At 44.4% G+C, this 16,545-nt stretch overlaps 5 protein-coding genes across 5 annotated transcripts; 1 reads left to right on the top strand and 4 right to left on the bottom strand.

The window, feature by feature from the left end:
• Window positions 1-464: 464 nt before the first annotated feature.
• On the top strand, window positions 465-902 carry TrAtP1_013293 (uncharacterized protein; the record flags this gene model as incomplete). Its single annotated transcript, XM_066115856.1, has 1 exon — window positions 465-902. The coding sequence occupies one exon, from the start codon at window positions 465-467 to the stop codon at window positions 900-902; it is 438 nt and encodes a 145-aa protein (XP_065971956.1).
• A 1,884-nt stretch (window positions 903-2,786) lies between these two features.
• On the bottom strand, window positions 2,787-4,707 carry TrAtP1_013292 (uncharacterized protein). Its single transcript, XM_014088866.2, has 2 exons — window positions 4,102-4,707; window positions 2,787-4,017 (listed from the first exon to the last, which is right to left on the bottom strand). Exons 1-2 carry the CDS (start codon window positions 4,578-4,580, stop codon window positions 2,871-2,873), a joined length of 1,626 nt encoding a protein of 541 aa, XP_013944341.1. The 5' UTR covers window positions 4,581-4,707; the 3' UTR covers window positions 2,787-2,870.
• A 3,018-nt stretch (window positions 4,708-7,725) lies between these two features.
• Window positions 7,726-9,197, bottom strand: TrAtP1_013291 (uncharacterized protein). Its single transcript, XM_066115855.1, has one exon. It carries the CDS (start codon window positions 8,497-8,499, stop codon window positions 8,302-8,304), a length of 198 nt encoding a protein of 65 aa, XP_065971955.1. The 5' UTR covers window positions 8,500-9,197; the 3' UTR covers window positions 7,726-8,301.
• Window positions 9,198-9,255: 58 nt separating this feature from the next.
• Window positions 9,256-11,241, bottom strand: TrAtP1_013289 (uncharacterized protein). The gene is made up of 4 exons (XM_014088862.2): window positions 10,832-11,241; window positions 10,549-10,764; window positions 10,323-10,500; window positions 9,256-10,261 (listed from the first exon to the last, which is right to left on the bottom strand). The coding sequence occupies exons 1-4, from the start codon at window positions 10,880-10,882 to the stop codon at window positions 9,726-9,728; spliced, it is 981 nt and encodes a 326-aa protein (XP_013944337.2). The 5' UTR covers window positions 10,883-11,241; the 3' UTR covers window positions 9,256-9,725.
• Window positions 11,242-12,957: 1,716 nt separating this feature from the next.
• On the bottom strand, window positions 12,958-14,604 carry TrAtP1_013288 (uncharacterized protein; the record flags this gene model as incomplete). Its single annotated transcript, XM_014088861.1, has 3 exons — window positions 12,958-13,323; window positions 13,386-14,082; window positions 14,144-14,604. The coding sequence occupies 3 exons, from the start codon at window positions 14,602-14,604 to the stop codon at window positions 12,958-12,960; spliced, it is 1,524 nt and encodes a 507-aa protein (XP_013944336.1).
• Between the last annotated feature and the right edge of the window lie 1,941 nt (window positions 14,605-16,545).

The following is a 16,545-nucleotide window of genomic DNA, read 5'->3' as shown; positions in this document are numbered from 1 at the left end:
TAGATAAATGACCAAGAATTTTGAAGCTGGTAGGCTGTTACTCAGGATTTGTTTTAAGAAAGACCAGTCTCCGAAAGACCACGGTTTCCCTAACTCCATTGATATCACAAAGGGGTAGATTACGTCGCCATTTTAACGTAGATGCTTTGTATACCAGGAACTACCTTGCCCTGAGCGCAAACTTGCAGTCTGTGTTCAAGTGCACAAAGTATTCTATACAACAGATATGTACTATTACGTACTTTACCATTGTTAGGGCCACGTGATACGTGTCCGGATCTTGAAGCTGTAGTATAAAGGTCATAGCACCCCCGCCGCAGCTGTAATTATTTTCCCCCCATTTTCTTTTTGCTCCAGATACCTTTCATGTTTAAGCCACTCTGTGCTGGCCCGAGACTAGTCAACAAGAGCTTCTCTGATCTTTAACTGTCGATTTTAAGAACCGTATTCTTTTGGCATAATATATGATTAGCCATAGCGACCTCAGCTCCATATTTGACCGTCAAAGTCCAAATCACAAATTGCACAAGATGAGCAATCCAGTGCAAGATGTAACACAGCGCCAAAGCTTCATTCATCGCCAATATATCATCCCAATTCTGCTTTTGATCCTTCACGGATACTACAATTTTGTACGGCTGGATGGCTGGCTTGACGGAACCATAGGACTTCTCAAAGAAACTCTAACAATTTTTGTTGTTAGCCAGTTTTGCTTCAATAACTTTTACGCAAGCCGCGACCACAAACGTTCAATCGCAGAACGTAACGTCCATCGAGCTATGCACGCAGCAAATGTCATCGGCATCCTCTATAGGGCATTGGGTTTAATCTGGGGCTGTTATCAGCTTACATACACCGACAATATACCCCAACAACGAAACTGCATTTACTCTTATGAATAACAGGGTATACCTTGCTGGCCTTATGACAATGGCATTTATCATCCGACTTTGCTTTTTAAAGCCTGGTATTAGTGAACTGAATTATGTCAAATGCATTTTGAGGTATCCACGGCGCTTTATCTGGCCATCGAGCTCGAACAAAACATCTGAAGGCATTTACAAATAAGCATTAGGAAGCAATTGTTATATCATAATGTAGATACCTATGTTCTTGCCTCTTTCCATACCTTGCACTGAAAAATTGCGAGCTTGTGTTTGTTGTATTTTACTTGGCGTTTAATAAAGGGGAAAGTTATCCAGCATTCCAGTTATATTGTAGGCCATTGCTGCTATTACTGCTATTACTGCTATTACTGCTATTACTGCTATTACTGCTATTACTGCTATTACTGCTATTACTGCTATTACTGCTATTACTGCTATTACTGCTATTACTGCTATTACTGCTATTACTGCTATTACTGCTATTACTGCTATTACTGCTATTACTGCTATTACTGCTACATCTGCTACATCTGCTACATCTGCTACATCTGCTACATCTGCTACATCTATCTTTACTACATGCACTTTTACTTTCTTTACTGCTGCTAGCAATGCTATTAATAACAAGTAATATAGAATGTCCATGAGCAGTGTTATTTACTTCTGCTGCCACCGCCACCCCTCGCCGCGCCCGTCGGTTTTGGTGTCTGGGCCCTGCTTTTTCTTTCCGGCTGTAGCTTGCCGCACTCGGTGTCTGCCCTGCCTCACTGCCACCGCCGCAGCCGCCACCCCTCCCCCCATTGTCTTTGGCAATAGTGAGCGCCTTTTGGTGCAAGGTTACCTCTCCTCTGTGAGTGGGCTTCTCGCCCAAGATCATGTTGCTGCCGTCGCTGCCACTGCTGTTATTGCCCTCGCCCTGTTGCGCGTCAAGCGCAGGGCCGAACAGGATGCGAGCTGAGATCTCACGTTGTAAGCTACGAGAACACGTAGGGTACACCATATAGGGATTAAAAAGCTTGCATTCTTATAATATAGGGTCCAATGCTATTATATATAATATCGGAGACTCTCCTCGCCCCTTCTTCCTTAGGGACATCGGGGCAGGTGTCCCCCAACACACCCTCCCTCCCGCTGGCTTTGCTCCTAGCTGTATAGGCCTTCTGGCCCCTGCTGTAGCACCTGTATCGGGCGTTAATGCCGTTAATTGGAAATCGCCCTCTGCTCCAGCGCCAGTGGATGGTACATGTAGCTAGCCTCGTGAACCAAATGTACGCAGAGGCCCACGCCATGCAGGGTGTTAGGGTATTATTTATCAATCTCTTACTTGCTATTGTCGGTAGATGTAAAAAAAAAAAAATTTACTGATTATTTCACAGTTGTCGTATGCCTACGGCTGGCTTTATATCTGGTCTTTCGGCGTTTTTTCTATCTTTCTATCTTTTTTTTTCTTTGTATTATAATATTGCTCTGTGAATCTAATCTCATCTGCTGATTTCCTGTTTCTGCTGAATATGACTTTCATGTAGACATCTTTACTACAAACAGTATAGCGAATATATGGCTATATAAAATAGATTTGTGCTGAATAGCACTACTATTGTTATTTAGCCTAGCAGCAGCAGGACTTGGGCTCTCTTCTTTAAGCAGCCTTTATACGAAATGTAAAGAGTAGTTGTTAGAGAAAATATAGATCTTTTATCTCAGAGAATATATATGCCCAAATACTAAAAGGTTCTCAACAAAAAATGGAAATCATGAGTTGCATTAGGCAATTGAGTTGCGATTAAGCATACGTTTTTACCATCGCTAGTAGATGGATGCACAACAAAATACAGTCAACTACTATTATTTTTTCCTCTTCGACCACTTTTCTCAATGATATTGAAAGGAGAGTGAAAACCCGAATTCTTGTACATATTTCAAACTATGTCATTCGACCAAGGTAGGTGTGTAATGCTCAAACGTGTCTTCTCTGATGTCATTCTAAGACGCAAAAGTAAATCCGCGGTAGTCTCCATCGATTACCTCTTGAACCTTGTCCAAGTATTTGTTCAAGCCGCCAAGGTACCAAAGAACATTCCTTCCGTTCTTGCTCGACTTCCTCGAGGTATGGTTATCAGCAAAAAGGAATGACTTATCCTTGTAATAAATACTTCCTTCTGCAAGGGATCGACATTCTGCCATGTACTCGTCCTCCGCTTCTTGAGTAGCAGTAATAAGAATTGCCTTCTTTCCATTTACTTCAGTTTCTTTCCGTAAAGATTCAGCCTTGGAAATCATCCCTGTGATAAAGTTGACCTGACCCTCAATCAATGGAGGCATGTTCGTAACTGCCGACTGCGGGCCTACAACCATGAAGAAGTTGGGGAATCCTGCTTCCGTTACTCCCAAATATGAAGTTGCTCCCTCAGCCCAGTGCTGCTCCAATGTCTGGTTAGGGCCGCTAATGTCGATTGAGGCCCAACTGCCATCGGATTCAAAACCAGTTGCATAGACGAGGACATCCAACTCATGAAGCTTGTCTTCCGTCTGGATACCCTTTTCGGTAATTCCAACAAAGGGGGTCATTTGGTAATTAACAACATCAACGTTATCTTGGTTAAAGATCTCATAATAACCTGCGCAGCAGACAGGCCGTTTAGCATATAGCGCATCTGGGGCTGGCGTAAGCCTGGCACGTTTTCCAGGGTCTTCCACAATCTTGGCTATTTTTCGCTTAATGAAGTCGCAAACCTCCTTGTTTGCAGCGTCATTGGTCAAAACATCTGAGAAGGTTTTATAAACGAATGAGAAGGCCATTACGTCGTTCCAGGCTGCTTCGTAAACCTTCTCGCGCTCTTCTGCGCTGACATCGAATGTTGGGGTAGTTAGCGGCTTGAAGCCATATCCAAGAGGGCAATTTCGAGCTCCCTTCCAAAATTCGTCGTAGTTGTTGACGATGTTGTCTCTGTATTCAGCTGAGACTGGTCCAATCTGGTTGGGTACCACATATGCCGCTTCGCGGTGAAAAGCAATGATTTGTTTTGCACCTGATTCTTTGGCAAGGCCAACCAGGATTTGGGCACCGGAAGAGCCGTTACCAATCACTCCAACTCGCTTGCCCTTGAGGTCGCGTTTCTCAGGCCAAATTCTATGAAAGGATATTTAGTAATAGTTCATACCTCATTACTTTGCTTGAATTGTTTGATAAGCGGATAGATGTATCAGTACGTACCCTGAGTGATATTGCTCACCACTAAACTTTTCACGCCCAGGAATTTTGGGCCAGTTGGCCTTATTAAACGCTCCAGTAGCAGCAATCAAGTAGGTGGTCTTGACAGTCTCGCCGGTTGAGAAGCTAAGAGTCCATGAAGAATCTTGAAAAGATGCCGATTTGAGTTCCGTGGAAAACTTCATGTGCTTTTTCAAGCCGTGACGCTTTACCATATGTTTCAAATAAGCCTGAGTTTCTTTTTGGGGGACAACGTGTGTAGGCCATGGGTAGTTGAGTAAAACTTCTTTATCCCAGCTGTATCTGTATAACTCGCTGGGAGAATCACTGGCAGCGTTTGGATATTGATTCCAGTACCACGTGCCGCCAACCTCGGGAGCTTTTTCAAACAGCTTTACCGAGAGTCCTAGCTCACGGAGTTTATAAAGCTGATAAATTCCAGCAAAACCCGCGCCAATAACGACAGCGTCAAACGAGTCCATAATGATTCAAATTTCAATCTCCGTCAATGAGATGATTGGGTAAAGAGAGCAAGAATGACTGGAAATTTTGAGACGTTGACTGAGTATATGGGAAAGATTCTATATGATGGACCCAAGACGATATATTTATATAGGGAGAGATCACATATCGAACTACTCATCAGATCGTTTTCGGATATGTTTGGATCCCGCAGCGCATAACTGCCGACAGGGTTTATCTGCCAGGGGCTACGGATAGATAAGTGCTTTAAAGTCTAGCGCTTACTCTAGGGCCGTATGCCAGGGTTATTCGAAGTAATCAATGTCAACATACAGTAGATATCCCATAGAAGTCGCAAAATGGCAGCTACGTCCGTTATCGATTAGAATTGTAAACATCAATACCAGGTATAAAGCATGTACTCAATAATTATTCATATTACCAACTTTTATATAATGTTAAGTACACTATCATGTATTTCAGTATCATGTTTTGAACTATAATACGGAGTTGTTATCTAGTCAGTCCAAGAGCAAGCCTCAAGTTCTTTCTGACTTACAGCTACCTTCTCTTTTATAGCCACCTTTCAAGCCATCTAATTCAGCAGTTATTAAGTGGCGAAGAATAGTTACAAAAAGGTAGAGATAGACTTAGAAGAACAAAGAATTTAGCGGTATGCAAAGGTGAGTGATAACAACATAAGCGTATCTGCAAGTATGACTACAGGATGGTCAGATCTATAATACGCAATTTATGACTTGTAAAATTTAAGCATGTATACTACCAGCAAAGAAGAATTGCCGCTTGTTATATTAGGTAACACGAGAATACGGGGAAAAGTGCAATATTACGGAAATAACACTAGCTGTACAAATATCTCGAAATATTACGAAAATAGGAAAGGACTACGGGAATATGATGAAACATGCGGAAATATAGAAAGAAATTCCGAAGATGCACAAAACTACTAAAATACGATTATCAATATAAATCTGATCTATTTATATATTTACTAAAGACAAATAATGTTCATATTAGTACCCTACTACAAAGATGAAAGGTTCTTGTAGTAGTATTCGTTACGAATTTGCAATCCTGTATGATTGTGCTATCCGCCTTTATCTAGGTACATCACATATCACATTTACCACCATTGTATAAGTCGAGAGTGGGTTTTTTAATTGTTGCCTACGCAGATAAAGCTTTTAAGAGCATCGAAGTTGCAGACAAGCATTGATGCTAATCAAAGGTGAAATATATATTGTCTTGTAAGCGGATCAAATGGCGTTATTAATAACGCTATTGCAAATTGTAGTACGCTTCAGGTGAATTTAAACGTTGTAGTATTATATTGAAAGTCATACTATCATAAAAAGTCCACTTTCTTTAGCAGAGATACCTTATATTATGCAGTACTACTTCCAATGTCATTCGCTGTCTGACACGGCTCAAATCTATTATCAATAAATGTACTCATCCAAGGCCGTTCTTGTCTTGTGAATAACGGAGGGTTACTCTGCTTACGGCCATGTGCTCACAACTGAGTTCATCTATCCCACATGATGCGGTCATCTCCCACGTTACTACGGGGCGCCTCATCTTCACTTCAAAAGAGCAATTTGGATTTGTCTGTAACGGTTTTCGATTACACTTGTGGGTCTTGTATGCTTTACTTGAGCCTCGGTTTGACAGAGCATGGGTATTATCACAGGATTACAATTTCCAGTGGATTTGCAAAGAAAGACTGGCAATATCGATTGTCCAAGATTGGCAATATCCGAAAGTGGTAATACGCAGCCTGAAGTTTTATCCCAAATGGGACAATGGTAAGGCGGATGAAGGCGGATGTTGATAGATGTATACACCTTTTTTCATTGGATAAATGATGTTCATGCCTTTGAAGACGAAGGAATGTTGAAATGGAATATCATCCCATTTTCTGCTAGTTCCGTAACACCGACTGTTGAATCCCGTGGGTATATCCGGGAAGACATATTTATTGCATGTGTCGAGACCCATAATAGATTCCGTTAGCAATACTACTATACATTCAAACTACCTACCCTAAAATGAATCAAAGTAACTAAATAGCACGTATATAAAGAAAATAACAATTGGAATAGGAAATAGAAGATTTACAGCTCATAAATATGAATAGTAAGTAATCATAGGATTATTGTAATGGTAATACATTGTATACCAGTATTCGTATAGTTCCTGGACTTTACATTTCCTTTGTACCCGCCCCGTCTTCTCGGGAACACTTGCCAGATGATATAATCCCAATGCAAAGACTATGTGCCGACTGTTTTATATGACATTATTAATCAATGCTGCCCCATAACCACCTAAAATGTGCCTACCGGTCTTAATGGACCCTGCAAAATTCTTGCATCTGCTTACTGCTTCGCACAACCAACAACATCATTTCAAAGCCCTCAATAAAGCACGCGGTGCGTCTGTCACTTCGGTCCGGTGGTATCTCGGCTTTGGCCTGGTGTATCTTGACCGTTAATAGAACATTTGGAACAACCTTATCACACCATTTCCCATAAACGGGAAGAAGAGCATCACATTCTCCCGGTGATACTACCTACTTGTCTGTCCCAGGTCGACACCGAGTGCATAAGACATCCTTATCGATGTAGAATCAAATTTACCTCTCACAAGGGTAAAGAGGTAAATACAAAAGACTGCGTTCGGCTGGGCGTAAAGTTACCAATCCACCCAGAAAGCTGTTTAGAGGTAGACTTCATCACGGGCAGTTTGGTCGTGCCGTGTGGGCTAAAGCGCAACCTGTATGGACTAGTTTAGGCGGTGCAAAAGCATCAATCGTTGGGGAGCCATTATTCTGACGGATCTTCATAATTTCTGCGGCACAAAGAAGATCGATTATGGTTCGCCATTTGACTAGGTTAGCAACGAAGAAAGGATTAAATAAAAAGCCGAGAGGAGGGAAAGGCGGAGAAAACTCTCAGCGCACAGCTCCATCGGTCAAGCGATCAGCAGCCGGCAAGGGAGTCAATTCAGTAAGTGATCTTCTTCACGTGGAATACCGGAACTTGATTGACACTGGGAAACGAGTACCCGTGCATCTCACCGAAAGAGCTTTCAGGTCCTGCTTCGGTTATGGATATGGTATCCTCAAAAAAACGGCCTCAGGATCTGCTGGAACCAAGAGGTCATTGGTTGACGGTAAGAACTCCGACACGCCCAGCCTCACTTACACCATCGGGTAGCAATAGACCGAGCTCCACCATGGTGGCGGGAGGAACGCCAAATGTTAGAGCCCAAGGGCGGTCTTTGCCTTCTGCCTTCCACAGCTTCAGCATCCTTCAGCGTCCCTCTAATGTGCTGTGACACTGCAATCGCTCCTGCCAAGGCCTTTTTTGTTTAGTTGTTTTACTATCAACGTCCACTAAGTAAGATAGCTTCATCTAGGCAAAAGGATAGCATGAGCCGCGGGTTCATATCCCACGTTTCAAGTAAACAGAAAAGAATTGTGGGTTCAACCTGCGTCTTTTGAGGGGCAGCGCCGTGGGGGTTGTTTCCTCCGTTACTACTTAGTTTCTAAACGTTTTTGTAGCCTCTGGGTCGTAACAAGTAGGAAAGTGGTGTGTAGCCTGTCAGGCGATCCTTGTCGGGGGCCACCGGGAGCAAGGGGCGAACCATCCGGCATCTTGCAAAATGTCCTTGTGTTCAGAGCTCCCTGCCCTTCCATCTAAGTCTTCTCGCTATTGACTACACCGCGTGCAATGAACCAGTTTGCCCATTTGCTGTCTGAGACATGACAATGAGCGTCCCAAACGTCTTGATTTGAGCGCCCTCTGAGAAGCGGAAAATAGGTGCTGCAGTTACTGTTGGGTCGATTGTCTCTTCTTTGATGACGTTCTCTTTGACTGGATCAGTTGATACAACGGTTGGCTCAGCATGCTCCATATCAGTTGTGTTGACTGCATCGTACGATATCTCGCATGCTGGCAGCCTAGGGTAGTGGTTCCGGGTGATATGTCAATCTCGCATACACGTCCGGAAATTTGCAACGTAGTGAGACGGGCCGAAAATCCGAAAAAAAAAAAAAAAAAAGAGCGCCATTTTTTATTCCGATGATGACATTGAATAGAGGAGTTTATCACCAGTCTCGAACACAGAGCTCATAATTGCGACCCATTTGAGATGGCGTCGATGGGCTGTTGTTGTCTGCGATGTCGTTAACTTCCAAAGTGTTTTGAGCGGAAACTTGAAATCGTATCTTGGGTAGCAAGCATGGCTGAAGCGTAGTTGTTTGTGTTCTTGAGCTTCTGGCTCATACTCAAGTGTTCTCCTTAGATCATTAGCTGGGTTTATATGGTGTAAGATGCCTGTTGAATGTGGCAGTGGTCTGTAGCAATAAACTTGCCTTAGAGGCCAAGTCGTTTAGTTTTGCATTTCAGGCCCTTTTGCATGTATCAGTATTCATGATTTTAAATTATCAATCGGTCTCGTAGGTGAGTGGTAGCGGAAGCGATAGAAGATGTTTCGAATGGGGATTCGTTGCGCTCGGTTCTTACACCGGGATGTGGGAGCTTGCAATTAGCCTTGTATCGCTGCGGGCTCGGGCCGGAGCATCGGAGCTGAGCTGTCATCGCCCTGCTAGAAGCCATAGCCCTAGATTCGCCTTACAAACTATGGTGAGGTTGATCCATCCTATCATGGGCAAGAATTGGTAAGCTGCTGATGGGTGAATGAGTATAGAGAGTGCCGAATCTACATGCAAGCTGAACACAGACGCTTTGAGCGTAAAACACGATTGACTCTGCCTTGGTTTACTGGGCCAGCTACGTCGCCTGAGGCGCACTAGCCGTCGAGTTGGCGCATCCATTGCAACTTGCATGGAACAAGAGGCGAAGCTGGTATCCATTTTATGCAGTATATTGTACACGAGCAAGCATTGCAACACGCTTTGATCAGGAATGGAGGAAGCAACGGCAAACTGAAGAAGAATCTCAATTGTAAGAGTATACAGATGGCATACAATAAAGCGCATAATCGAATTTGCTAGCGCGGTATCGTTCCTTTATATGATACAACTAAAGCGCCGACTTCTAGGTACTATTCTTACAGAATGAAGGATGAGTAGTAACATGACCAGAAATACCAAGAACAGCCTACTTTGCTGTATATGTTCAGTTCTTACTAAACTGTACACCAATGTCAATGTAGTAGAAGTTGGGATCTGCAGTAGATGGTGGAGTGAAAGTTTTGATGGCTTGCTCGTTGACAATTTGCTCTCCTGTCGGGCTGGTCAAACGAACTGCGACCGGCAAGTTGAAAGGCCCCGATCCTTGTGGAATCACCCAGCTACCATAGCGTTCTTGCGGACGACTACTGGTGTAGTTGGGATCGTGTACGAGGGGGATCCAAGTGCTTGAACCTGCACCTCTGACCTCAATCTTTGTGACAGACCCAGGTCCATTGGCGTTGACAGCTGTGAGGGCGAAATAATACGGACCCCCGCCATTTCGAAGCCATATATAAACATTACCAAGCTTGGGGCATTGTACTCTCCTATAACGTGTTGGAATCACACCATTGGTGAGAGACCCATTGCCCTGTAATCGGCCCATGGCAATATCAGAGAGATCAAGATGCATGCTGTCGGCAGGGAGAGGACAGCCGTATTTGAAGTCGATCTCTCCACAGTGATCGGCGCCGGGGCCACCTGTAATATATTGGTCAGAAATTGTTCTTTATTACATGCATGCGCTAATAAGTTTCCTTACAGCACCACTTGGAGTTCGCGCTGCAGGGGCAGCTGTCTACAATCTCCAGCGTGATTGGATCCGTGTAGCCAGCTTCGCCTACAGCGTAGTCGGTGCCGTCGGGCTTCGTTTGGATAAGTTCGATACATTCACCACAAGAAAGATAGTTGTCAAGATCCCCTGGCAGAGAAGGCCAGAACTAGAACATGATCAGCATAGAAGATAGATTGGCAGACTTTACTCTTACCTGCGTGTAATAATCTCCATTTGGTGCCGCAAAATTTCCACGAAGAGTAGTTCCCGCAGGATCTTTGCAGAGCAGAGGGTACGCTGTACAGAAGGCATCACATGTTGTACCAAGCATTGGATCCGTCCAGCTTGCCGTGACACTGCCTTTTGTGCACAAACCGTAGAGGCCGAAGCCACAGGCTCCGCCGCTGGTTAACCCGAAATGAGTAGATCTCTAATACGACAGGTCCAAAAGTCAGCAGCATATCGAGAGCCATTTGCATTGGGTTAAACGGTCTCACACTGTAATGCCAAGTCTCATTGGTGCTAACGGTATGGACTTCCGGATACATTGTTCCGGATTTGCAATCTGCAGAAGGTGGTGTAGTGCAGTCACTGCAAGTACAGCTCTCCGAGGTATCATCGGTGGCACAGTATGATGGGCAGCACACATTATCAACCAAGGTCCATGCGCCGCAGCTGGACGCAGCAATACTCGGGTAAGGAGACTGTGAATGGAGAGCAACAGTAGAGGTATCGGTGGTGGTATACGTGGACACGCCGGTTGATTGGCCAACAGATGACTGGCCACCGGATGAGTGGCTAGCAGATGATGATTGAGAGTGAGGGATCGAGGTAGTTGAAGACGATGATCCAGTAGGGCCGCTGCTACCCTGCGTGATGTTAGAATAGTTCCATAGAAACAGCTACAGCTCATACAGTTGATGGTACGCATTGAGAATAGTATTGATTCAACGCGCTACACTGGGCACCAGAAACGCAGCACGTCGCCCCGGACCATCCACTTCCTCCACATTGGCCACTGAATTTCCGTTAGTAAGAACTGACTCTTGTTTTCTCTTACTACCCTCGACTTTACTCACTATAAGGCCGCACAGCTCTGCTGTACCGAGTGGGAAACAAGGCCCGCTAGTGCCAGTAGGCTAAGTTTACGCAACATTCTGACTTCCTGCTGTTTGTAAAGGATGTCTAATGCAAAACCTCCCGCTGTCAGCTTGCTCCATTTTGCTCTATATATACAATGTCCCTGAACTCAGAAATTCATTAGATGCTGCATGTTCACTGAGAAAAAAGAACTTCTATATGAGGGGTTGTCATTTAGGCTGAGTCTTCACCAGGGTTCACGGGTCGGGTAAGCGGGTGCCTCCTGTCAAGAGATTTGGTCTAGATTCTGTATTTGCAGCGAGTACATACTAACAAATGTAGGCAAATTGAGCTTACGACAGGTGATAATGAGCAAGATAAAGAGGGCTTAGCCATTAAATATCAGGTGGTTAATATTGGAGTGCGACGCTGGGACCCATTGGCGGGCGTCTAAAGGCTAAAATGGTGTTTAAAATGGTTATAGTGATATAGGCTGCTATGGGATATTTGAGGGCATCTGGAGACCCGTGGAATAAAGCGGCTTATTTTCCCACATTTTGATAATGAAAACTCTCATAAACTATTATTTTGCGAGTTAACACTTACTATTTATTATCCTCAGCTAAAACTTTAGTGTATTTCGCCGTTACTATGAGAACTTTGCAGTTGTTTCACAGGCACCCGATTATTTTTTCTTTGTTGGAGAAGCCAAGTAGAGTAAAAGATATAAGAAAGTGCCATGTCTCGGACTACTTCACTATCATTTTAATTGAATTGTGTACGATTCAAAGAGAATTTCAATCTGTATTGCATTACTCCAAACTCTGTGCATTCGCTCCAAAAATTATATCTCTACGCTTCTGACTCTTATTGTAGCTAGACTAGGTATTATGAGATATATTTTCTTATGGTTTATACTATTATTAGCCTGCCAAGGGACATTGCCGCGCTGATAAGACATTGTTGGCTAATTCAAGGTCTTGGAGAACAAGGATGATGCTAACCTGTTAACATATTTATTTCTATACGGGGACTTTACCTGACGCAGACTCATTAACCAGTTTAGACGCTGTTGTCATATAAAGGCTTTAAGTAGAACTCATTCTCAGCTGCTTTGACTTCAAGTAATTATAAAAAAAGCTTATATACAATATCTGATGAGACTACAATCTCGTTTAGATATAACCTTTGACCGGTCTCATTGCAATGCATTCCAAAGTAACTTCTATCTTGACGCACACTTTGGAAGCCATCTGACCCATTCATTGTGTTAAATGCTCTAATTTCCTTCTTCATGGAGAAAAGAGGACAATAGTCATATGTTTAAACTTTTTCATATTCTTTCTATATAAACACTCATAGTAAAAGTATTCACAAGGGTCATGGCTCTTTTGGCCAGCCAAATGTGCACTCATTGCAGAAGCAAGCAATTGAAGTTCCGCCGAAATAAACGAACGTGTACTGTTAGCGGTAGCAGACACAGTAAAGCGAGTCCCAAGCCTCATAGATTTTGGACAAACACCTGCTCTCAAGGGAGGTAGCTTTACAAGCACTGAGAGTAGTATTGGTTGAGGACCTGGCAAGTTGTGCCGCTGGCACACTGAGTGGGACCGCTGTAGCCGGTACCGCCGCACTGTCCGTAGTGAGTCTGAGTGGCGCCGGTAGAGCTTCCAGTGCTGGTAGGGCCACCGCCACCTCCGGTGGGAGTGCCGGTTGTGCTGTTGCTGCCGGTGCTACCAATGGGGCCAAACTTGATGTTGGAGAAGACAACCTTGGAGTTGGGAGACTGCTGTTCAACGGTGGCGGGAACACCAGAGCTGGTAGAGCAGGTTCCTCGGGCGGCACCGGGGGTGGAAGCGGTATCGTTGGTTGGGTAGGTTGAGTCCAGCCAGAGCATGTTGGCCGCGTACTGTGGAAGTCATAACTGTTAGCGAGGTCTCCCTAGTTCTATCAAATAGAGCATTTACTCACATCATCCCACAAACTCAAGACCAGGACCATGCCGCCAGAAAGGGCCTTGTTCATTTGAGTGAGACCGCCCTTGTCTGTGAAAGACGTTCCACCGAATGCTGTCTGCTCAGCTGAGCAGTACGCGCTGTTGATCGTGTTGCCAGTGTAGCCACTAAGGCCTGAAGCATTGGGCTGGACAAACTTGACGCCGTTTTGAACATAGTATCGGTTGATACCGGTTGAGCTAAACTGCGTAACAACAGTAATCTTCTTGGTGGTGTCAACGGTAAAGCCAGATCCGGGGCCATAGAAAGTGTGGTTGCCCAAGCGGTATGGGTTCCAGTCACAGCCATCAGGATCGCAAGTGCCGCCATATCTGTTGTTGGAGTAGGTACCGCCGCAGTCATCGCCAGAGCACGTAACCTGGCCGACAGTCTCACAAGGGTGAGGAGTAAGAGCCTGGGAAATTGAGTTCGCCTCCCAGATATCCATTTCAGAGCAGCAGCTTCCGTGTCCTCCAATACCGGTATTGGCGTTGTTGGAAGATGGCTGCCAGCCTTCAACGTTGGCCTGGCCGCTGATGAACTTCAGGTCACGAGGGCATTGACTGTCACAGTATCCTGTGCCGTATTTCGCGCCAGCAAGGTTTGTTGGGTACTTGGATGCACCACCGTCCGCATCCATAGACACGAAGTACAAAGCTCCGTTCAAGCCACATCTAGAAACAGCAATGTTAGTTTAGAACTAGCCAGCCTTGGTCTGAAAAGGATATAACTCACGGCAGCGCGGACACATCAACATCGAAAGAGAACTCGTTGTTCAAAAGAGTAAACTCCTCGTACGCAGTGTCGGATGCCATCAAGTAAAGGCGAGCACCGACGTTCTTGTTTGCCGATTGAGTGACGAAGTCAATGGTAAGCTGGTTGCCACTGGTGGTAACTCCATAAGTTCCTGAATAATCGGCTCCCTCCAAGCAGCAGTTCTTCGCACAGGTCGCGTCGTCAGGGCATAGGGTAGCATCCCAGGTATTGCCGTTATAACAGTTGTTACCGCTGGGATAGGCATGAGTCCATCGCCAGTTAGCGTCAAGGACTACCTTGCCGGCTTGAGTCGTGCAGCTTCCGCCAGATGTGCATTTCGACCATGATAGAGCAGGGTGAGTCTCTGCCTGGGTCGTGCAGACTTGCTGAGCACGAGCAGCGGCCAACAAGGCCGAAATTGCCGCTAGTTTCTGATACATGATGCGCAACCTTGTATTGACTGAGATTGTATGCTTCAAAGGTGATGTGTAAAACTCATGAAGATTGGAATCAATTAGAGAGAGGCCATCGGATTATATACAATTTTCATACTGACATCTTCAACAACAACGCTATGCCTCTCGGCTATTGTTGGTTACCTAACCTGCCTATTCGACTGAATAACCAGCATTGGTTTCTAACTCTTTACAAGCAGCATACTTTCTTCCACATGGTAAAAGACGATGTTACACTCCTAGGACGCTAAATGCCTAAACGTACGGCTAACACACATGAAAGCCCGGCTCCTTAGGCAAATTGAGCCTGTACTGACTGCCAAGGTTTGAAATGAAAATTTTTGAGGTCTCTAGCAGGGCATAACATTTTGAACTTGAATTATTCATGCTTTCTATACTTTGGGTATCAAAATTTCAGAGATTTTGTATGTATGTTTAGGCGTCAATCTAATGTTCTAACAGCCCTATCTAGCATCATACAAACTTGCTTGTAATAATCCAACGTGAGAGGTAGAAACAAACCCGAGGCAGCTAAGATTAAACTTGGCTATAAGACAAGAATGTGGGGAAGTGGGGTGGATGTTTACTTCTGCTGCCCCACGAGCATGGGCCGTTGCTAAATGGCGGTACTTTAGCCACTTGATTGTATGGGACTTTTAGCCGCTATTCTATACAAACTCTTTAGCCTTTAACAGCTTGACACTTTTAGCCACCGCCGTGTGTAACGTCCTACAGCACTGCAGAGCAGTACACAATCAAGCGCACAAGGGCTGATTGCTGGTATTACTCCGATATCACATAGCCTGTCCTGGTCGCCACCGCTGAACAAGCATCCGTCCATTTTACCCCTAAGAATCAGAATCCAAGACAATAGAAACCCGTACAAGCAAGCAAGTCTCCACTAAATTGGTCTAGATATGAGGAGTAGCTGTGGAGTGTTGCAAGCCCTATACCTACTTGGCAGCGTTTCCCTATCTCTTATTACTCCGATACGTTCATGCATAGGAATGTCCGACCATTTTTTTGGCCAGTTTCTTTTACTTGCTTTACCTTTTCCTTCGTTTCTCCTTCCTCCTTCTCTTCCTACTCCTCTTCTTCGTCCATCTTCGGACTCCATGAAAGGCGGGCTTTAGGTCTATGGATCTGTTTGCAGCTGTGCTTCTTTTTTTACGGGGTAAGGTAAAGCGCATGAAGTATTGTTTTTTTTTTTTGGGAAAATATTCAAGCTACAAACCCAAGTTGATCTTGCAGAGCAGGCTGTTTTATTGACATTGCGAAATTTAGAAGAAATGGTCACAATGGGATAGCTATTTTGCCAAGGGTTGGAGAACGCACATGTGAATTCAACCTAGGAAACAGCACTCAACCACATTACAAGCGTAATATCTCTGCTATTGGCTAGGAAGACTAACGCGAGAAGACTTCAAAGAGCCGTTTGATCTGTCTGCTGAGACCTTGTGCCAATACGAATGAGGCTTTCACAATAGCTGGAATTCCGTTTGCATAGTAATCGTGTGTCTTTTGAACTATCTAGTGTTAGCTATATTGCATTTATATACAGAGGGCCAATCAAATCCGCAGCCCAATTAAGTCAGCGTTCTATGCAAGCATCAACCCGATCTGTCAAGCCATCAAACCATCTGGACAACAGGAATAGGGACCTTACTACAGAAACACAACAAAAAGCATGGCAAATGAAACCTCGCCAACTGTTCGTCGTGTAATACAATGAAGCGTTTTCGTCCTGTTGTGAGAAAAGTTGCCAAAACCCTACAACCAAATCTTGCATCTGTTCGTTATGCGTACGTAAAAGCATTGGTATCTCACTTTTGACTCTTTCCACCACGCCGACAAGCAACCTTGCTGCCAAACTCGCGTGCTAATGGAAAGTTCGTAAACAAAATTACAGTATATTTTTCTTCCATA

Source organism: Trichoderma atroviride, chromosome 7, assembly GCF_020647795.1.
Source record: "Trichoderma atroviride chromosome 7, complete sequence".
Lineage (NCBI taxonomy): Eukaryota > Fungi > Ascomycota > Sordariomycetes > Hypocreales > Hypocreaceae > Trichoderma > Trichoderma atroviride.
This window is presented reverse-complemented; position numbering and strand designations above follow the sequence as displayed.

Excerpts from the sequence above, each read along its gene's own strand:
- TrAtP1_013292 (XM_014088866.2), bottom strand. The coding sequence starts at position 4,580 with ATGGACTCGTTTGACGCTGTCGTTATTGGCGCGGGTTTTGCTGGAATT. Across the intron at positions 4,018-4,101 it reads GGTGAGCAATATCACTCAGG|AATTTGGCCTGAGAAACGCG; the intron begins GTACGTACTGAT and ends ATCCTTTCATAG.
- TrAtP1_013291 (XM_066115855.1), bottom strand. The coding sequence starts at position 8,499 with ATGGAGCATGCTGAGCCAACCGTTGTATCAACTGATCCAGTCAAAGAG.
- TrAtP1_013289 (XM_014088862.2), bottom strand. The coding sequence starts at position 10,882 with ATGTATCCGGAAGTCCATACCGTTAGCACCAATGAGACTTGGCATTAC. Across the intron at positions 10,765-10,831 it reads ATGAGACTTGGCATTACAGT|AGATCTACTCATTTCGGGTT; the intron begins GTGAGACCGTTT and ends CTGTCGTATTAG. Across the intron at positions 10,501-10,548 it reads ATGGAGATTATTACACGCAG|TTCTGGCCTTCTCTGCCAGG; the intron begins GTAAGAGTAAAG and ends ATCATGTTCTAG.